At 37.7% G+C, this 23,205-nt stretch overlaps 1 protein-coding gene across 2 annotated transcripts in view; it reads left to right on the forward strand.

The window, feature by feature from the left end:
- LOC145983952 (battenin-like) overlaps positions 1–23,205 on the forward strand; it is a 106,720-nt gene that overhangs the window by 75,715 nt on the left and 7,800 nt on the right. For both annotated transcript variants that reach the window (XM_083117156.1, XM_083117155.1), the window contains exons 2-5: positions 1,839–1,990; positions 3,903–4,036; positions 7,753–7,911; positions 8,864–9,007. In XM_083117156.1, the coding sequence (XP_082973282.1) occupies positions 1,850–1,990; positions 3,903–4,036; positions 7,753–7,911; positions 8,864–9,007 (578 nt within the window). In that variant the 5' untranslated portion in view covers positions 1,839–1,849. The remainder of the gene's footprint in view (positions 1–1,838; positions 1,991–3,902; positions 4,037–7,752; positions 7,912–8,863; positions 9,008–23,205) is intronic.

The raw sequence follows: 23,205 nt of genomic DNA on the forward strand, positions 1-23,205 counted from the left end.
GGACTACTGTATCTCTGTACACACCTGTACTTTTGGGAGCAGTGGTGTTTGTCTCATGTTTAGAACATTTGGAAGCATGAAATGTGCATATTTTTTCTGAGGACAGCTATTGTGATGCTCTAGTAAAATACTACATTCAAACTTACCATGGTAATGGTTCGAATTGTGTAATGATTTTTGCAAGTTATAAAGGAGAATATTTAGAATACTAGAAATGATTGTGGAAGTAAGTTTGGAGAAACTAAATTGTACATTTTAAAGACACTGAAAGTATTAATTTATTAGCAATTATGTCATGAGAAGTAGATTGCACAAGTAACCATACTTGTAGGTTATCACTGCATAAGCGTTGCTCTGTCACATGTGCTTGAGTTTTTGTTTCATGTCCACTTTATGCTGAACTATGCAAATTGGGACCAGGCTTATAGTTTGAAGTTGAATCTGAATCACTATGTGCCTCCAGTTTTGGTACATCATGGTTACAAAGGGATGGTGTTAGGACTATGCCATTGGGGTGGCACTCACTCTCCTTACAAGAGAAATGTTGTATGCATGTGCAGGAGATGAAGGAAAGCATTACATACAATCCTTGCTTACTTGAAAAGTATACATCATGAAATGACAAGCCTGTAGAAACCTAGAAATGGGATGGAAAAATTGTTGGTAATGGTTCCGATTGTTTCATGCTTTTTTCAAATTCTTCAAGCAGAAAGACTAATTATCATGGAATTTTGGCAATCATTATCACACAAAATTTGAACCTTTCTTAAAGTAATGAGTACTGTTTGGATTTTGAAAAATAAAACGTTATTTATGTTGGAAAGAAAAACTTAAAAATTTCCTTATGCAAGCATGTGCACTCTCCATGAACAATGTATTCTCCATTGGTAGAAGCCACATTGAGTGTCGTACACTAGTTGGAATGAATGTGGAAATAATTTTTGACCCTCCTGAAACTAATCAGCACAATTTTCATTTCAAAAAGTTCAATTAATTTGTAAAATAAGATGTACCTTGTGGGCTGTGATCAGTAGTAGAAAGCATTTCGGGATCTTATTTTAATGATAAGGGAACTAAACCTGACTTGCCTAACCTATCTATGAAAGCTTGTATTAAAAAAAAAACCTTTGTGCATTATGATAGAAAACAAATGGTTGTTGGCAAGTACAGAATTATATAGGAGTATATGGAAGTGAAAAACCAGTGTCAAGGAAATATGCAGTACGTAATCCCAATTAAGCGTCATATGTAGTGCTAAAAAGATGTTTTTTTTTTAGGTGTTTAAGAATCATTATATGCAGGACCAAAGTAAAATAAAGTGAAAATTAAAAAGTAATCATGAATATGTTAATAAAAGATACAGCACAACTGATCGTGTTACTTTTTCAGGTGTGATCGATGAAGGGTTGAACAATACAAATGCACATCACAATGTTTGAATGCTGGTCGAATGTCTGCAAATGGCATTTGTGCCTTGCAAAGAATCAAGAAACTTGGCAAGCATGCACAACATTGTGACCACATCAGAACAGTAGCAATATTTAAAAGTAGAACTTATTTTGTAGATAACCCTGGTACGCTCATTAAATCTATAATTTGGGCCTTTGCCATAATCAAGGAGTCCCACATTCGATCTCTGGTGGAGACATATTGTGACGTGGTGCAGATCCCACTTTAAATTATAGGCTCAGTCCCAATTAGCCTATCTGAGCATAAACAAGCTCCTTTTTTAATTGTGTACATTTCACACATAAGTTATTATTACTGAATTCGGGTTTTGACTAAATACTTGAACTATTGGCATTGGTATATTTTATATCACTTGTCTTTCCTTATAGACAGCAGCACCATGACAGCTGCATCTGGAGAAGGTCCGCGTAACAAACGGAATCTGCTGGGGTACTGGCTGCTGGGCCTTTGCAACAACTATGGATATGTTGTTATGCTGAGTGCTGCTCATGACATATTGAGTTCTGATTTTCACGCTGGTGTATGTATATATTTGTGAATTGTGATGTTTTCATTCATCCTTCTCCCAGTGTACAGGCTGATTCAAGAGCCCCATCCTGTAGAACAACTCAACTCCATTATTATTGCACATAAAAAAAAATCAGAAGAGGGAAAGTTGTTAGAATTATGTGCGTTTCAGTCCAAAGTGCTGAGGATTTTCAATCTAGCATGCACCTGTGAGGCTGTATGCTGGTATGAGCCTCAATGATAGCCAAAAATGCCATGTTACAATCTTCATCCGAAATAACTTATGTCACAATACCACACTTAAGAATTAAGAATTGATAACCATAATTTGAGGCAAAATAAAACGTGAAAATTTAACACAATAAGCTCCTTTCCTATCCAAAAAGAAAAACACTTACATATCAAGATATGGCTATTTTCTCATATCAGTTTACAGCCTCAGTTGTTTATGCTATATTGAAAATCCAAACACTTTAGACTGAAACCCACGTAGGATCAACAGCTTTCCCATTTTTTGCTATGTACACTAATAATGGAGTTGTCCTATGTAACTGGACTTTTGAATTGCCTTGTGTATTATTGAACAGCAGAAGAAATGTTTTTGACAAACAGAACTTGTATCACCTGAAATATATCTATATTGTAGTGTGCATTGGAAAGTAGATGACCCTTTTAATCGTACTATAAAAAATCATCTGCATCTTGAAAAAGGGCATAGATTTTCCTTGATTAACATCAGTGTCACTGAATACACAGTTATCGTTTTGATTCATTAGAGAATCAATTTTATTTCACGACACATGTGAGAAAATTGCTGTGAATTCTGATTTCTTCTATGCAATAATTTATTCTACCAAGTATTTATGATTTTCTAAGTCCGTGGCATTGAGTATTTCTTCCCAAAGTGAATAATTTTGGCCCCATACATGCATGGAATTCCAAGTGAAATGGGATATGTATGAACTGACACTGAGTGTGTCCACGAAACAGTATGGGGAGCCATTTTGCTCAAATGCTGAAGGATAGAGGCACATTTCAGGACCTAAAACTGCATCTCAAAAATTTAAATTATTCACATCTAATTATATGGTCCAGGTGCAAGAAACCTGTTTCAGGGAATATGCACATGACACTTAGGGAGATTTCAGACTGAAGCAACAAATAACATATGATGCATGTAGCTTGGGAACAAGCCAATCAACAGCGACATTTTACACCATAATGGCATGACAGGCTACACTACACAAGCCTGCATTCAATTGGTGAAATCCTAAGTGACACATGTTTGCTTGTTGCTTCAGTGCAAATTCTAAGAGATTCTAAGAAAGCATTGACTGTTGGATTGATAGACCCTCTGCCATAGTATCGTTCTACAATTCAAGTTCCATGAGTGTACAAGTCATATTTGCAAGACAAGAATGTTACATTTACAAGAGGTAGTTCTCAGCTCCTGTTTAAAACTTAATGCCCACTAAGATGTGGATAAACACAACAACAGAACTTATATTGTATGCTTCTATTGAAATCAAATTATGTGACACCCACTACAGCGAGATGCACGGAACCAAAGTGCAAAATTTCTGTGCCAGATGTCTGCAAGTGTCTAGGGTGGAAAATTTCCATTCGCCGCATCTCCAAATGCCCTCTTGTATAATTCCGCATCTCTTTGTTTATCTCTGGCAAGTTTCATGCTCAACCCCGCTTTAGCTGAGCATAAAAAATGTTTTGTGTGGCACTGTGATTTGAACCGTGGCGGCGCGGTACATGGACAAGCACACTTCTGGCATCTGGCAACTAATCAAAACTCATTAGCTGTGGAAAAAATGAGATAGGAAAGGATAATTAACAAGTATCTGAAAAAATTCTGGATATGCTGGAAAAAGAGAATACCAATTTTTTTTAGCAGATTTCCTTTTTTGTTGCAGGGGGAGACTGTTAAAAATGTTACCAATGGTTCAAGAGACTGCAACCCTACCTCAACGGGTGCCATTCTGCTGGCTGATGTGATTCCATCTCTTACAATTAAGATGATAGCTCCTTTTTTCCCATTTCTAGTGAAGTAAGTATCTGACTGAAAATATGACATACATGTGTAAGGCTGATCTTTAAAAAATATTAAAACAACCATGTAAAAAACAATAACTACATTTGAAATGGCAAGCTGTAGCTACTCAGAAGATAAAAATTGATTGAAGATGGAGATGGGTGGAAAGGCGATAGAAGAAGATAACATGTTTGAAGTACTGATTTAGGTTTAATACGAGGTGCATCCAGAAAGTAAGTTTCCCTATTTTTAAAAAAAAAAACCAACACAGTTTCAGGAAACCATTTATTGGCAACAGGTACAGCAAAGGTTCAGCTATTTTTCAACATAGCAACCACCAGAATTGAGACACTTGTCATATCGTGGTATCAACTTTTGGATCCCACTGTCGTAGAACTCTGCCGCCTGTGAATGGAACCAGCATGTGACAGACGTCTTCAGCTCTTCGTCGTTGCCAAAATGCTCACCAGAGGACAGGAACTTCTTGAGGTGCAAGAAAACGTGAAAATCGCTGGGAGCCAGATCAGGACTGTAAGGTGGATGATCAAACAACTCCAGCCAAATTCCGTCAAAACAGCTGCTGTGCGCCGAGCCGTATGTGGACGAGCATTGTCATGGAGGAGCACAACACCTGCAGTAAGCATGCCACGCCTCTTGTTTTGAATGGCACGTCGCAATTTCCTTAGTGTTTCACAGTAATGGTCAGCGTTCACCGTTTCACCTCTGGGGAGGAAGTCAATGAGCAAAATGCCCTTCCTGTCCCAAAACACGGTGCACATCACTTTCTGTACCGACAGCGTCTGTTTGAATTTCTTCTTGACCGGAGATCCACTATGCCGCCAATGCATTGACTGCTTCATGGTTTCCGGGGTGAAGTGCAAAATCCACATCTCATCGCCCGTGACGATCCTGTCTAGGAAATCATCGCCATCATCATGGTACCGTTGCAGGAATGTCAGTGCTGCTCCTGAACGTTTCATTTTGTGTTCGGGTGTCAGGTTTTTCGGCACCCACCTGGCACACAATTTTTTGAACAACAGGTGCTGCGTGACAATCTCATGCAACACGGATCGCGATATCTGCGGAAAAAGGCTACTCAACTCCATAATCGTGAAGCGACGGTTCTCTACGATGCGCTGCCGCACCAGTTCAACCAGATCATCAGTGATGAGGGACGGACGCCCACTGCGCTCTTCATCATGGACACTTTGACGACCTTCCGAAAACTGCCGACACCAGCGACGCACCATCTGCTTACTCATAATGTTTGGCCCATAGACCTCACAGAGCTGACGATGAATGTCAATTGGCGCAATGCTTTGTGCATTCGGGAACTTTATCACCGACCGAACCTCACATGCGGCGGGAGAAGGAATACAAGCTTCCATTTCAGACCACTGCTGCCTCGCTACTGGCATGCGGCGGGAGAAGGAATACGAGCTTCCACTTCGGACCACTGCTGCCTCGCTACTGGCGCAGGGCGGGATCTGTCCACCTCTCATATGATTGATACGTCTTAGCTCTGCTGCGCATGTGCAATTTACACAGCTCATTATGTTTACTTTCTCGGGAAAAAAATAGGGAAACTTACTTTCTGGATGCACCTCGTAATATATAACAACCCATGGTGAAACAGCCTGTGAGGGCCAGTGCCTACACACTGACTGCCAGTGTCACTCCCACCAGAGATCCAGTTATGGGGTGATGTGTGGTCAACATGGTGAACCCCAAGTCATCATTGTAGGTTTTCTCTGACTGTGTTATGGTACATTTCCTCATGATGGTGAATGACCACCAGTCATACACAAGCTGGAATCTCAGAAAAAAGTTGTTATGCTACCTCCAAAAGATTTGAAGCTGCTCATTTCCAGGCGCCCAAAGCTTGCACCTTATACTGCATGGCCATGGTGCGAGACTTAACAGTATAGTAGAGGTTTTCTATTACAGAGAGATAAAAAATCTCCTTCTCAGTACATGGGGCTTACAGGCAGATTGCACATTTCAGTAGGATGTTAGATGAAATTTGGAAAGTTTGTGAATTGAGAGGATTCTATAATTAGTAAAATTCAGGAATTATGTGAGAATGTTTGCTTGAGTGAATTTTTCTTCACAAATGTGGTAAAGTCCACTGCAAAGGACAGAGGAGAATATGTATTTTATTTTGCATATATTTGACCAACATAACATTTATACAAAATACATTTAGCTTTTATCATTTTTTAAAACTTATTTTGTGCAGTTGATTTCTTGATTATGATAAATGCACCAAAAGCAGGTAATACTAATCAACACAATCATCGTAAGGCATTTGTATCAAAATAGTTTTTCTCTTGTTTATTATAGGGTGGAGCATTTTCGACTACCTATTTTATAATGAATACAGATGATTTGCTGATTACATTTACTTTTATTTTTCATTTCTAGAACAAACATTGCACCTTTGGATTACAGAAAATGCATACATGAACAATGTACACACAATTATTTCTTGAAAATAACATCTTTCAAATGACGTCCCTGGCAGGCAACACATTGTGCAAGACGGTCTTGAAAGCTACGCATGACCCGTGCAATAACATCTGGATTAATAGGTGCAATCCCTTCTCTGATTTGTGCCTTCAGATCATCAGTTGTCTCCGGTCTGTTTGCAAAAACTTTCTCTTTCAGATAGCCCCAAAGGAAAAAAATCTGGGGCAGTTAAATCTGGTGATTGCGGAGGCCATGGAATGTCACCAAATTTTGAAATAATGCAACCCTGAAAATACTGAGGTAGTGTACCCATTCTGAGACAGGAAGTGTGGGCTGTTGCCCCATCCTGTTGAAACCATATACTATAAACTGGAACACCGAGGTTGTGTAGCTCAGGAATAAGAAACTGGTTAACCATTTGGATGTACCGTTCCGAATTCACAGTGGTTGGCCTTCCATTTTCTGTTTCAAAAAAGTATTGACCGATGATCCTCATCATGCCTACACTGCACCACACAATGACCTTTTCAGAATACACTGGTTTCTCGAAAGTTTCTTTCGGGTTTTCAGGTGCCCAATACCGATAATTCTGTTTATTTACATAACCCGATAAGTGAAAGTTTACCTCATCCTTCATCAAAGGAGAAGGAATGAAGTTACGGTGACCACAAATTTAAGTTAACAATATGTTACATACCTGAAGTCCTGTGTCCCTATCACAATTGCTGCACCATTTGAATCTCGTACGGATGGAACTGCAGGTCCATATGCAAGATCCTTTGCAGGCTTCGGCGTGTTATTTGTAGTTTCTGATAATGACGCTTTGCCAAACGCCAAGGACTGGGAACCACAGCAACGTGCACACGTTCAATGTTCTCTGGTGTTTTGACTGTTCTTTTTCTCCCATGCAGTTTATTTTGAACACTTCCAATTTCACGCCATTGCTTCCACCATTCATTGATTGTTTTCCTGTTATGAACTCGGAACGCACGCTGCACCACTACAATTGACTTCATCAACACGAACTGCTCCACACAAAACATACGTTGCTGTAGAGGCCAACGCTCCATTGCTACTGAAATCCAAAATTACAGTGTACATGAGGCAGGAGGAAACCACGCTTCCAATGCATTTGTTTTGCAGTGTTGCAAACTTCAAACTGTGAAGTCGAAAATGCTCCACCCTGTACAACATATCTTCTATTTGTAAATGTTTGCAAGTGATTGAGGATTTTTTACTTAAAATATTGTTCTTTCTTCTAGCATAAGGGTGCTCATGGTCATCATCCTAGGAGCTGCTGGATTTTTGCTTGTTGCGTTGTCATCTGCTCGATGGGTTGCTATTTTTGGCGTAGTTTGCACATCTTTGGGTTCTGGTTTGGGAGAAGGCACCTTTTTGTCTTACTCAGCCTTCTTTGAAAGGTGATTATTTTTTAATAATTCATATATTTCACATGATATTGATGTACAATATAATTTGTTTCACTATCTGAAAAGAACTTATTCATTTTTATGGATGGGACGATATGAAATTTTGGCCGATACCGATAAAGTACCGATATAAAATTTACCGATACCGATAACCGATATTCTACCGATCCGATATAAAATTAGAAATGGTCCTGGAAGAACCTGAAAGGTTCATTGACCTCCTTAAAAAATGTGTGTTTCAAAGTGACTGCAGTGCAAGAGAAATTGCATACTTAGACATTTACTTTTTAAAAAAGTAGGGCATCGAGATTATTCATAAAAATTACAACAAAAATGGCAGAATTTTGCACTAAACTATCAGATATTTATTGATATATCAGATCGTTAAAATAATCGGTAATTTTACCGATACACCGATATGCCTATATCTGCCGATACTGATAGAGTACCGATTAATCGGTCCCATCCCTAATTTTTAAGCTACTGGTTCAGTCTCCTTTGCTATACAAATCAGTTAATTGTATTTCAGATGAATTAAGTTTCCCTATAACAGACAAAACTTTTTTACAGGGCAGTAGAAGATGAAACAGTGTCATTGTTTGTGTAATATTTGATCAGCTTTTGAAGTATCCTATATTCAATTAATATTCCATATGCCAGTCTTTTTTAACTATGTGGAAATTCACGATACATTATGGGTTAATTCTGTTAAATTATAACAAGTCTTATGTTCGATTTCTTTGTGTGGCTATTGTTCAGTCCTATTTAGAACAGATCTAATTCAGATTATTCTCTGTGCAAAAGAAATACCTTAATACCATATTTTATAGCTTTATAACTTTCATTTCATCATGTTCTGGAAGTACTTTCATTGTGATCAAATCATGCTACTTTCACATTGATTTAATTTATTGAGACGTAATTGCTTTTTTCTTGAAATTAGAAATGTCATTTCCACGTGGTCGTCTGGCACTGGTGGTGCAGGCATAGCAGGCGCTGTGTCTTATGCATGGCTTACTGCTGGAGGAATTTCACCAAGGAATTCATTGCTGCTCATGCTGTCTGTTCAAGTTCTGATGGCATTCACGTAAGTAGATACGTTTTTTAAAAACATTTCCATTTGGTATGCTTATATGGTTTGTTATGTAATTTGCATCTTACTTCCTGCAGTACCTACATTGTGAAACATCTACGATGTTATTATATCTTTGAATATAGATGTTCAATTGTTTTGTTGTTCGGGTTGTCAAGCATGGAGTTAGCCATGTTTTAATATTCTGAGTTATGGATTAAATTATTATTTTGTATAAAACTTACACACATGAGTTATTATATTACCATGGTTGGTAACGCAGCAATTTGGCGACAATGTACGGGATTCAAGGACAGATTTTGGAACCTTTCTATGTGGATAATGGTAATATTGATTAGAATTTGGAACGGTTTGAACAGATTTGTGTTGCTAAAAGCATTACAAAGGAAAAGCAAATCAGTCATTTTATTGCATTTTGTGGAAGCAATTTATATGATGTTTTAAGAGATTTAGTTACTCCAGATTCTGTTGCTAGTAAAACATATGAAGCAATAAAAGATGTATTGTTGAATCATTTTCAAGCTAAGCATAGTGTGGTTGCAGAAAGATACCACTTTCATCTTCTGAAGCAAGAGTTAGGTCAATGTATCAGAATATATTGTTTCTCTTAAACATGAAGCTACCAAGTGTAACTTTGGAGCATTCTTAAACGATATACTAAGAGATCAGCTGGTGTTTGGAGTTAGTAGTGAAGTTACAAGGAAGAAATTGTTATCAGAGGGTGACATTTTCTTTCCTAAAGCTTGCTGCGACATAGCCGTGAATATGGAAATGGTTGTGTGGCTATTCCATCAAAAAGAAGGTTTTGTTGGTGATTTCAATGTAGACAAGCTTCAGGAAAGTAAGGCCAAAAATTTCCGAGCTTTTTCCAATAGGAAAACTTACTTTAATCCGGGTGAAAAGAGCACAGTTAATGATTGATTGATTGATTGATTGATTTGGTGTTTTAAGTCCACTTTATGCACAGTAAGGCTAATCGAGACTGGACCTACAGTTTAAAGTGGGATCCGAACCACTATGTGCCTCCACCGGGTATCGAACCCGGGACCCCTTGATTACAAGGCGACGACGCTGCCACTGCGCCATCGGAGAGGCCACCACACACAGTTAATGAATAACCGGGAACTTCAAGTCAATGGATTTGTTATAAGTGTGGAAAGATGCATGAGAAAGGTAAATGTTATTTAAAGCAAATCAGATGTAATTGTTGTGAATCCCTTGGACATATTAAGAAATTTTGTAGGTTTTGTAATAAACCGACTTATCAAGTTTTTAATTTAAATCTGCTGAATCTAACAGTTACTTAAGTAATGTGTCTCTTGATGTAATTTCGAAAGAATGTAAAGATTCTATTGAGTATAATGCAGAAAAGGAAACTCAAGAATTGTTAGTTTCACATGAGCCCTTGCACACTTTTCAGTTACCGCCCTACAAGTATGATTCTGCTTAAAAAAGGCAATTTGAATTTAACTCTGCAGCTGGAGCTTTGCATAATGCTGACAAATGTCCAATTGATTTAAATTGTAATGATAAATTAGTTAATTTTGAGATTGATACCAGAGCTTCTGTGAGTGTTTTTGATAGAATATTTCTCAATCAATCTTTTCCGTATTTAAAGATTCAACCTGCAAATATCAATTTGAAAAATACTGATGGAAGACCATTAGCATTAGAAGGCCAGGTTATGTTGGATGTATTGTGGAAAGAAAAGAAATATAGTATAAATGTTTTTGTTTGTAAGCAAAATCTGCCACAACCGATTGTAGGAAGAACTTGGCTGGACATTTCATGACCTAATTTTAGGAAAAGTTTTATATTACAGCAGATAGGAGTTCAGGGTTGTGCTAATAAGGAAGTACTGATAAATAATTTGTTGTCTGAGTACAAGACAGTATTTTCAGATTATCTTAGGGAGCCTATTAAATGTTTTAAAGCTGTGATTCCGGTTAAAGCTAACAGTACCCCTATTTTTAGGAAAGCTTATGAAGTACCTTATAGTTTAAGTGAACAGGTTAAAAAGGATATAAGTAAATTGATTTCCGATGGTATACTGTCAGAAGTAACTTATTCTAACTGGGCATCACCACTGGTAGTAGTTGTCAAGAAGTCAAATGATCTTGGGTTGTATGGTGATTTTAAGACAGGACTGAATACTTTACTTGAGAAAGTAACTTATCCATTACCAAAAATCGATGATATTTTGAACACACAGTGGCAGTGATTAGGGAGGGCGAGGGGGGCCAGTTGCCCCCGAACTATGCTAAACCTTATCTACAAAGGGAAATATACGGTCTTTGCCCCCCCCCCCCCCTGGGTTTGGAACGAAATCACCGCCACTGAGAGGCTCATTGCTGAAGCATTCCATCTGCCCCTACTGAATGGAAAATAGAATTGAGTTTGTACACCATAATCTTTCTTCTCCTCTTCTCCACGTTTTCTGCCTATCTGAATCTTGCAGCAGCTTCAATTCTATTAGGATTCAAAGTTCAGTGTGTTCACATTGGATACCAAGGATTGATTGTGTTCCTACAAGGCTCTCTTGATTACGCACTGTGCTATATGATAGGACTTTCTACTTTTTACAGTAAGCGGTAATGAAAATAGGACACCTAGATTTTTAAATATTCGCTTCCCTGTAATGCATTTTCTGTGTTGCCTAACTCTACGATGAGTGGAATTCAATATCAATTTTTCAATGGCAACTTCTACCCCACCACAGAGTTTGGCAGCACACATAACGCTTTGCATCGAAGCAAGTATTTCAGGATCTAGGTGTCCCATTTTTATTGCCGGTGACTGTACATAGGTAGTATCTTGACAAGGAAATTTACCAAAACATGAAATCCTAACAGTAACCAACAAAAATAACAAAATTTACACGGCAGTTTGAAACGAAACAGATTGAAACCATCTGCAGTCGAATTTGAACGAAAAAGAGGAGCCTCTGTAAAACCAGGAACTTTGTAAAATCTCTTTTCCATTTAAATTAGACCAGTCTGTTCTTTTTTTTAAACTCTCGTGTAATGTTTGTTTATTTTATTGGTTACTGTTTAAAATTCTAGCCCTTTGGTAAATTCATTTTTATTAAATTTTACCTCCCTCTATATCTTTTTAGTTATCTTTGTCAAGATCCCTTATTTGCACTCTCTCTATCCCTGGGTCCTTTGCTCTCTATATCTGCATTTTCATTATCATCAATCTTACATTTGCATACTCGTTCCTTTCATCTCCAGTTTCTTAGCACTGGAAGATAATGTTTTTTCTCAATCCATGGATATGTCGTAGATGCATTTCATAATTTTGATGATACACCTCGATTTAGATCAAGTTTACGATTTAGCCTCACTTTGTAAATACCTATTTACTAACAAAAACACTGTAATCACCTATGTTGATTAATTGATTGAGTTGGTGTTTTAAGTCCACTTTATGCACAGTAAGGTTAATTGGAACTGGAGTTTAAAGCGGGATCATAACCACTATGAGCCTCCACCAGGTATTGAAATCGATACCCCGTGATTATAAAGCGACGACACTAACACTACATCATCGGGGAGGTCTGTAAACACGTATGTCTTCTTCTGTTTCATGTTATGTTGCTTTTTGTCCTCTGTTAATCGCGAAGATGAGAATGTACGATTCATTGATGAAATAGATGAAGGCAGTGGCAGCAATTAGGGAGAGGGGCAACTGCTCCCCACTTTTGCCAATTTTGTCCCTGCCCTATGCTACAAATTATTTAACTTGTGGCCTCCCTGATGGCGCAGTGGTAGCATCGTCGCCTTTTAATCAAGGTGTCCCAGGTTCAATACCCAGTGGAGGCAGTTGGTACAGTGGTTCAGATCCCACTTTAAACTGTAGGTCCAGTCCTGATTAGCCTTATTGTGCATAAAGTGGACTTAAAACACTAAGTCAAGTCAAGTCAATAAACTGTCCTTTCTTCCCCAGTTTTGGCACCTTGCCCCCCTAGTTTTGGAACCCAATCACCGCCACTGTGAACACATTAGGTGATTCTGATACATATGTAGTACTTGACATGAAAAATGCATTTCTACAGTAGGAAGTAGATGAAGATTCAAAGAAATATTTGTTAATACACATTAATTTTGGTTTATTTAGCTACAACAGATTTCCTTTTGGTTTGCAGTGTAGTCCTTTGATATTTCAACATGTAATGGATCAGATATTGACAGGAATTCCATTTGCTAAATGTTACTTAGACGACATAATTATCTGTGGTAAAGGTTTAGAACAGTGTTATAAAAATGTGATTAATGTACTAGATCATCTACAGAAGAAGTATAATGTGAAGGTAAACACTAAGAACTGTCAATTTTTTGCTACAGAAGTTGAGTATTTAGGATTTTACATTTCTGGTGAAGAAATTAGACCTTCTGTGAAGAACTTAGATGCAATATCCAAATGTGCTGTACCTTGTAATGTCAGTCAACTAAAGTCATTCTTGGGAGGTATTTCATTTTACCATAGACATATACCCAACTTGTTAATATGTATACCTCATTTGCGTGAATTGCTGAAGAAAGTACATAAGTGGGACTGGACTGATATTCATCATCAGGAATATGTGTTAGTAAAGGAAATGGTGCAGAAAGCAGATGTCATTTTTACTTTTGATCAGAATTTAGAAGTTGTACTAATTACAGATACAAGTCCTGTAGGAATAGATTGCCAATTGTGTAATGTGTACAAAGGTAATTTACACATAGTAGCTTGTTCATCACCAACATTAATGGACACTCAGAAGAACTATTGTCAATTTGAACAGGAAGCTTTAGCTCTTATACATGGCGTGAAGAAATTTCATAAATATTTGTATGGAAAAACTTTTACTTACTGTGCATAGCGATTCTGTTCCTGTGAAGTATATTTTCGGGGAGAAAGCTAGAATTCCTTCTATGGGTAACAGTAGACTTCAAAGATGGGCTTTGCTTTTATCAACCTATGATTTTAAAATTGAGTACATTAGGCATGTGGAAGTGGCAGATCTGTTATCAAGATTAAAGGAAGCACCTGAAGATGATGTATCTAGCGATGAGTACGTATTTCACTTAGAATGTGAACCAGTCTTGTTACAAAGTAAAGGGTGTTCCGTATAGGATGCCAAATTTGAATCGAGTGCTATTGTTTTGTTTCGAGGTTGACAGACCTGTTCTTACCAGGAATGGCTGGCAAGGTCATGTGATCTTACACCCTGTGATTTCTTCTTATGGGGGTTTGTGAAATCACAGGTGTATGCCAACAAACCACAAACCCTTTTGAACTGAATGCGGAAATCATATGGGTGATTGGAGGTTTGGGACAGACATCTGTGAGAGGGTTATCAATAATTTTGTGGAGCCTATAAATGCATGCAGACTCAGTAGGGGTGGACATATGCCTGACATTGTCTTTCATACATAAATGGGAGATGTTACTCTTACATATGTGAAATATAACTATTTTCATGATAGTTTCCCTATTTTTACTTAATTTTCTAATTTGGCATCCTATACGGAACACCCTATATAAAGGGAGCAACTGCAAAAGACTTATTAGTACAGCAGATAAGGCTATATGTTACTGAAGGATGGCCAGTAAAGCTAAATAAAGATCAACAAGCTTCACCATTTGCACATTTTTTTCCGGAGAAGACATGAAATAGTTATTGAAAAAGAATGTTTGATATGGGGCAACAGGTTAAATATTCCAAGATCATCGTATGATACAGTCTCAGTCTTGAAAAACTGCATGCAAATCATCTAGGTTTGTGGAAATTACAACAATTAGCAAGATCTATGTATTGGTGGCCGCAAATTGATATTGACTTGGAAAGAGAAGTTATTAACTGTCCACAGTGTCAAGCACTTCAGAACAATGCTCCGCAAAATAAATATGTACCTTGGGAGCAAACAGATAAGCCATTTCAAAGAGTTCATTTGAATTTCTTACATTTTGCTGGTTGCACATGTTTATTGTTAGCTGATTCATGCACACGATGGATAGAAGTTTGTGAAATTAAGTCTACATCTAGCGAAGAAACACTAAAATGTCTTAAAGACTGTTTTGAGTGGTATAGATATCCTAGTGTAATCACATGTGATAATGGACCTCCGTTTTCGGGAAGGAAGCTTAAAGAATTTTGCACTAAGTTGGGAATACGAATTATTCATTCACCACCATATCATCCACCTAGCAATGGCTTAGCCGAGAAGTGGTCCCAAAACGTGAAAAGTACTCTGAAGAAGAGATGGTTGGAAGATTGCCATTCGGGAAGAACTTTCACCTTCAGAGAAGCAGTGGAAGGTGCGTTAAGAGTAGCCAGATTTACACCTTGCCATGCTACAGCGAAGACTCCTGCAGAGTTCTTGTTGTCATATCAACCTCGTAATATCTATAATTGGTCCTGGTTGCAAATAATGGTGAAGGAAGTGGTGCGAATCGAGACCAATGAGAACGAAGAATAATCATCAATCGGAGTTACAGTGTGGACAAGAAATTATACATCCAGATTTCCAAAATACGTATGAGCCACAGTTACGGGTCATTTAGGAAGACACATGTTATTGGTCAATTCCGGTGGAACAACGAGAAGGGTACACCTGCATCAAGTAAAGTTCAAATCTAACATGTCGGATACGGACAGTGAAGAAGATAACTTTTGGAACTTGGATGGTTCCGTGTCGACACAGGACAGGGATTGAGAGAAGGGTATACCTGAATCAAATAAAGTTCAAATCTAACATGTCGGATATGGACAGTGAAGAAGATAACTTTTGGATCTTCGATGGTTCCATGTTGGCACAAGAAAGGGATTGTAAAGAGAGACCATAGATGTCGCAAGAGGAAGCTGCCCCAGCTGTGAACAGTCCACGACTATCTTCTAGAAGGAAAAACCACCTGACAGGCTGCAGCTGTCATTCGGAAGAAGGGGAAAGTTGCAGTAGCTAGATTGTGAAACATGTGCAATGTTATTATATCTTTGAATATAGATGTTCAGTTGTTTTGTTGTTTGGGTTGTCAAGCATGGAGTTAGCCATGTAATATTCTGAGTTATGGATTAAATTATTATTTTGTATAAAACGAACCCACATGAGTTATTATATTACCGTGGTTGGTAACACAGCACTTCCCTTATCCACAATCCCTCCCACTCACTCTGCAATGAAAGTTTGATTGATGATTTTTTTGCACAAGTCTCAATTTAAAATATATTATTCCCTTTCAATGAAGACTAGGTGTAGTCACTTGTTTCAGTGCTGTCACCTTTAAACTTATTTGCATATGTACCAGGTGGTTATAATTAAAGTGACGGTGTTCAGAGTGGTACAGCACGGGCTGTAATGAGAGTAGTAGTCTGAAACTTCGTAGATATGATAATGAAGCAATGCGCTCGCGAATTATGCAAAAAAAAAAAAAAAAAAAAAAGTTCCAATTCTCGCCACCAGGGTAAAAAATGGCACTGTAAGCAGTCAAAACGTGGAATTTTCCGTAACTCTGACGTCAAAGTCGGTGACATTGCCTAACCATTGTGTGAGCTCCCTGGTTGTTGTTGGTGACGCTTGTTGCTTTTTTTTCCTTTAGTGATGTGGATGTTCGCCGAACATTAAAAGTTTGATTTTTCCCGTGTAAAAAGCAATGGCTATTGCGAAGAAAGACCGTGCACTGCTAGTGAAGTTGTTTTACCAGAATGGGAGCAATAGTAACGCTGCACTGCGGAAATATCGCCAACAGAAAGGGCTGAGAAGAGGGCCCATGTCAATTAATGGGCTGAAGAAGATGATGAAGAAATTCGAGGAAACAGGTGAATTGGGTGTTGCACCAGGGAGAGGAAGGCGGCCCATCCCCGTGGAAGTTGTGGACGAAGTTGCTGTAGCTGTAGCTGACCGTGCAGCACATGCCTCAACTTCTGCAACCAGTGCTAGAGCTGTGGCACGTGAATTGTCACTCCCCTGGTCAACAGTTCGCAAGGTATTGCGGTGCATTTTACACTGGTATCCCTACAAGATTCAAATTGTGCACCAATTGAAACCCCAAGATATTCCACAACGCCGTGAGTTTGCCCATCGGTTTTTGGCACGCATGGAAGTGGATGACATGTGGCCGGGGAATATTCTGTGGACTGACGAGGCGCATTTTACTCTGGTCGGTACAGTGAATACTCAGAACTGTCGCATATGGGGTTCCACTCGTCCACATGTTGTGCAGGAACAACCATTGCACTCAGTTTACGTGACTGCATGGTGTGGGTTCACTAGCTCCTTCATTCTTGGTCCATTTTTCTTTGAGGAGATGACACCTCAAGGGCCTGTTAGGTGTACAGTGACATCTGCACGTTATAGGGACCTCCTTGTGCAACACGTGATTCCAGCTTTGCAAGAACAGAACTGTGAACACACCACCATTTTCATGCAAGATGGGGCAACACCACATGTCGCTCGCCACGTGAAAGATTTGCTGCGAGAAACCTTCACTAATGACCGCATCATCTCTAGGCAGTTTCCAGATGATTGGCCTTCCAGATCCCCCGACCTTAATCCATGTGACTTCTGGCTGTGGGGATATTTAAAAGATCGTGTCTATCAGGGACATGTCCGGTCTCTGCCTGATCTGAAGGCTAGCATACAACGACATGTCGCTCAGATTTCACCAGACATGCTGCGAGCAACCGTCGACCATGCCGTGTTACGAATGCAGCATGTTGCTGAATTGGGAGGCCATATTGAACAGTTCTTGTAACCATAGTTCCTAATAAACATGCCAGAGCCATTATTCTCATGTGTTTGATCTTTCCTGCCTTTTTCCTGTAACTATACCACGTTTTGACTGCTTACAGCGCCATTTTTTACCCTGGTGGCGAGAATTGGAACTATTTTTTTTTTGCATAATTCGCGAGCGCATTGCTTCATTAGCATATCTACGAAGTTTCAGACTGCTACTCTCATTACAGCCCGTGCTGTACCACTCTGAACACCGTCACTTTAATTATAACCACCTTGTAGTATGATTTGATTAATATGGCTCTGATTTCACATATGTGTTGTTCATGTAGATTTTTGTAATATATATTTTTGTAAAAGATATCAGCAAGAAACGGATTTATACGTATGTAGTATAAATGTACTAAATATGTAAATACATATTTTGTTATTTTCACCAAAATATGAAGTTAAATATGGATATAAAATTGTAAAAATGTACCTTTTTAATAATACAAGATGCTACACAAGCTTCATAAAATACAGTACACTTACATTGACATTAATTGTAAAACACACAAAATGTGTTTTCATTTTCTGTTTCCAAAACAATGAATAACAAAATTTTGTTGTAAGTGTTCGAACTTGAATTTTCTTCTGTTCTCTCTTAAAATTGATATTTATTGATTAAAACTGCATTCAGCATCGCAAGAAGTGATGGAAGTGTATTTGAAATTTGTCAGCTATTTGCAAGAAATTTACCGAACTCTTTTGATGACACTGGGACATGTAGTTATTGCCAAATATGGAAATATGCAAATTTAGGAATATTCTGAAATATTGAAATACAAATAAAAATATATAAATAATTTACGTGAGTGAGTAGGAATGTTTCAGAACAACGTTTCGTAAGTCTGTACTACTTCCTTCATCAGGTAATTAAAAAACTTAAAAAACTTTAGGTGCCAAACATGGTACCACATTGTTAAATTGTAAGTTGAGGATTCAGGTTGAGGATAGAAAAGGTAAAAACTTACGGTGACAGCATAAACACTCCGATTGATGTCTTCGCTGGTTAAAAAATCCCTATGTTAAAAACAACAACTGAAACAAATAAAAATCAAAGACCTATTACAGTCCCCTGTTTACATCCATCAGGGTTGGGGTTGGGTAGAACACATGGACTGTCTTCTACCCATTTTTTTAATTGCCTGATGAAGGAAGTAGTACAGACCTCCGAAACGTCGTTCTGAAACATTCCTACTCACTCACATAAGTAATTTATATATTTTTATTTGATTTGATAGTGAGTAAAACGCACCATTGTAATATGTTTGTTAATATTGAAATAATGTGTCAAAATAACTAAAATATGTAAAATATGAGCCAAAACCTAATATATGTAAAAATATGGAATATAAATGTTGTATAACGACTAAAGATGTACCCCAGTGTGCACCAGACCTTATTAATGTATGTTATCTAACACAGTCCTGTTGTATTGTTTTAATCATGTATGCTGCAAATCTGCATCATCATTCATGATAAAGAAAGTATCTGTAGTGTCTGTATTATGATGTAAGTTGTTTATGCATATGTTGATGAGTTTGTGAAATACACACTTTTGCTTGTGACTTCAATCTGGTTGTATTCTTTTCTCCACACTTCGGCATACTGAAGAACCTGCACTCAACATTGGTGATGAAAATGTTGGGAATGTCATTTTCTACTTATATCTCGTAATTTCTACATATTTCCTGTGATTTCTATTCATGCTGTCTGTTGGAGGTAAGAATTTGTGTACATCATGCAAAAGTGGTCACAATTTTCTGAATTGTGCAGAGAACAGGGAAGCATTAACAAATATTTTGATAGATTCGAACATTTCTGTGAAGCTTCGCACATTCCCGATGATAAGGCTAAACATGTATTATTAGCAACAATCGGGTACAGAACGTATGCTGATTTGCATAATGTAGTACAACCAAAATCCATATCGGAGCTCAGTCTCGCTGAGATTAAACAATTATTGATCCAGCACTATGAGCCTAAGAAGAATCTCGTGCTTGAAGGGCATAAGTTTATCCTTGCAAAGCAGAAACGTAATCAAAGTATTCCTGATTTCATTGTACAAATCAAAAAGCAAGCCTTAGTGATTTTGGTGATCTTATTGATTCCATGTATTCTTGGTATAAGAAGTGTACATGTTAGAAATATATTATTGTCACATCCGGAAATGACCTTGAAGAAGGCAATAGATATGGTCATATACCTTAATGAGTTGGAGTTGAATGAAGGTATTCCTAACGATAGTTACTCGAAGAATACTGTAGAACATTATGAAACCCCGACCGAATTCACTTCACTAGTTCAAAATAGGTGCAAGGGCAATCTTCGAACTTTAGACAGAATAAATATAATTCAAGGAATGTTGACACCAAATCAAACACTGATGCTAGTAAACCATGTGGTAGTTGTAATTCCTTTCATCCTAACGAAAAATGTTTGGCTTTCAGGGCAATTTGGAGATATTGCAAAAAGAAAAATAATTTCTTAACCGCCTGCAGAAAGAGAGACTATAACAATTCAAAGAGAAACAAATTGATTTCTGGCACAAACATTGTGCATAACACACATGTTAATGAAAGATCTGTGAATTTTCAAGTTTATTCTAAATCTAATCATCACATTGATTTCAACAATATCTCCAGAGAATCATTCATTAATTATTCAGATTTCGATGTGCCTTGCATTCCGACACAAATTTACAGATGATGACGAATAAATATCAGAAAGCAAATTCGTTGATTGCAGCACTTCTGGTATCCACTGTAATGCTCAATATCCTGGAACTTTCAGTCCAGAAAGTCAAGAATGCCAACAAATAGTCAAGAAATCAACAGGTAGGTCAAGAAAGTCAAGAGATTACGCTTGTGGTCAAGAATTTTTGCATTTTTTTTTACAGTATACTGAATTTACATTGTTATATACTTGTACTGGGATTTGTTAAATTTAATATTTGGAAATCTAAAATTGCATTGAGTTGTGGTTATGATTTGTGTACTTCGTTCCTTAAGAATTTCATTCTTGCATGTGTAAAAATATTAAATAAAGTAATGTGGCCATTCCCCATCCAGAATGAAGCCTGAAGCATTAATTCTTACATGCATTAATAATTAAAGCAAGTTAAAAAAAATAATAAAAAAAAGCTTGTTAAAATACAGCTTCAGTTTTCATCTTAACCGACCCTGTAGTAGGGTTTTTTAATTAAATATAAAATATATTCTCTTAATTTCAAACTCTAACTAAGTGGGGGGGGGGGCAATAAAATGTTAAGAAAGAGGAAAAATAGTCAAGAAAATGGAAAAAATGTCAAGAAAAAGTCATGAAAAGTCAAGAATTTTCAGTTTGTTATTTTGGTAGACATCCTGTTTCATGACTTTCAGTGCTAAAGAAAGTGAGTCTGTTTATCATACAGAGGGATCATTGTTTATCGACTTAGAAATCAACAATTCTAAGATTCCATTCCTAGTGCATGTAGGTTCTGTTTATACTTTAATTGACAGTAGATAATTTGAGTCTTCATTGCGAGGTTACACTATACACAATTATCCTATCATTCTGAAAGCAGAATACTGTAATATTATTGGAGTTTTAGGAAAAGTCAATGTTGAAGTTGTATTTAGAGGATTGAAGCATAGCTTAGATGTGATTGTTGTAAAGACAAAATTGAGCTGTGCTATTATGGGCTTGTCTTAAATTGTCATTTTCATACCTCATGTTTGTTTATCATGTTCCTCAGATGGTTGCCACTACAGTTCAGTTTTCGGCTATAAAAGAAATGATTGAAAATCTAAAGAAAGGTTTTACTATACCTTTTGATGGTGATATGTCCAAGTCGATCAAGCACTTCGAGATAGACTTGCCATTGGATGACGGTGCTACACCAGTGTTCAAAAGATATTATGATGTCCCGTACTCACTGAAGGAACAAGTCAAAGAGAGAATTGCAGAAGTTAGTAAGTGATGGAGTCATTGAACCGATCAAATCGGCATCGTGGGCTTCACTTCGTGTGGTTGTTCGTAAGAAAAACAGTGAATGAAGGCTATGTGTGTCCTACAAAAACACTGTAAATCTGCAACTTAGGAAGATGGGCCATTCGTAACCAAAAATAGAGGATCTCTTTAACAAGATGGTTGGTTGCAGTTGGTTTGTTTCTTTCTACTTTTGAAGGGCTTACCTTTAGTTTCGCCTATCTGAACAGGTTCAGAAGGTTCTTGTCTTAAACACGGAATTCAGGTTATTCAGACAATTGAAGCTTCCCATCGAAGTAAACTCTGCCAGCGCCATTTTCCAAGCCATGATGGAGCAGATATTGATGGGCATAGACAAGGTTTCCATATTTCAAGATGACATTTTACTAGGAGTTACTCTTTAGGAATGTTGTAAGCCACCTGCTAATGTCAGCAAATTGAAGTCATTTCTCGGTATGGTCACCTATTATGCTTCGTACCTGCTAAAACTAGCTGACTGTGTTGCCAATTTATATGATTTGTTGAAGAATGGGGTGCAATGGTCATGGACAGATGTTCATCAGAAGGAATTTCAGGATGTCAAGGATCTACTATCAAAGGACTTAGTATGTATGGTGTATGATCCTAACAAAGACTTATACCTGACGTCAGATGCATCGTCAACTGCTACAGGAACGGCCATAATGCAAAAGATAATTGGAGTCCTCAGACCTATCTTGTGTTTGTAAGCTGTGGACAGAAACTACACTCAGTTAGAAAGGGAATCACTTGCATTGGTCCATGGAGTTAAAAATATTTTCACAAGTACCTTATTGGTTGTCATTTTGTTGCATTCACTGACTCGAAGCCATTATCTCATCTGCTAGATCCTAGAATTAACCTGCCTGCTCTACCCATCAGCAGAATCAACAGGTGAAAGTTAGTATTGGAAGAATAAGATTTCAAAACTGTATACATGCTTCATGTTGAGTTGGAGGATGCGCTGTGACTGTACAACTTTAGGCTGCCAACTCCAATGATACTATATTCCTCTCGTCACTGCGCGTATGCCTAGTGTTGGAAGGAATAGTCCATTTGCTTGGAGGTAGTTAGGTATCAAACTTACGTGTGGTATAAGAGAGAAGCACTGGTTCCGTTTCATGGCGTATATACAGCAGTGTTGCAACTATTAAATCTCCAACTCACATATTAACTGTTATCTTACGAATGTTAGTTTAAAAAGTTTTGACAGTCTTTAACAATACGGTATTGTGACTTTTTTATACGAGTATGGGAAATTTATTTTTAAGGAGAAACTATATCATCCATCCCTAAGTATAAAGAAATTTCAATTAAACGGGCTGGCTGACTCTGGCATACTGTGCCATTTCTCTACCAACTGAGCTACCGAGTCAGCCTGGTTTTGCCTGATATTTTGCTTCTGCTGTTTGACATGTGTGAATTGTCTTGGTCAGCGCTATT

This window comes from Lepisma saccharinum, chromosome 2, assembly GCF_977018435.1.
Source record: "Lepisma saccharinum chromosome 2, izLepSacc3.1, whole genome shotgun sequence".
NCBI classification, from domain to species: Eukaryota; Metazoa; Arthropoda; class Insecta; order Zygentoma; family Lepismatidae; genus Lepisma; species Lepisma saccharinum.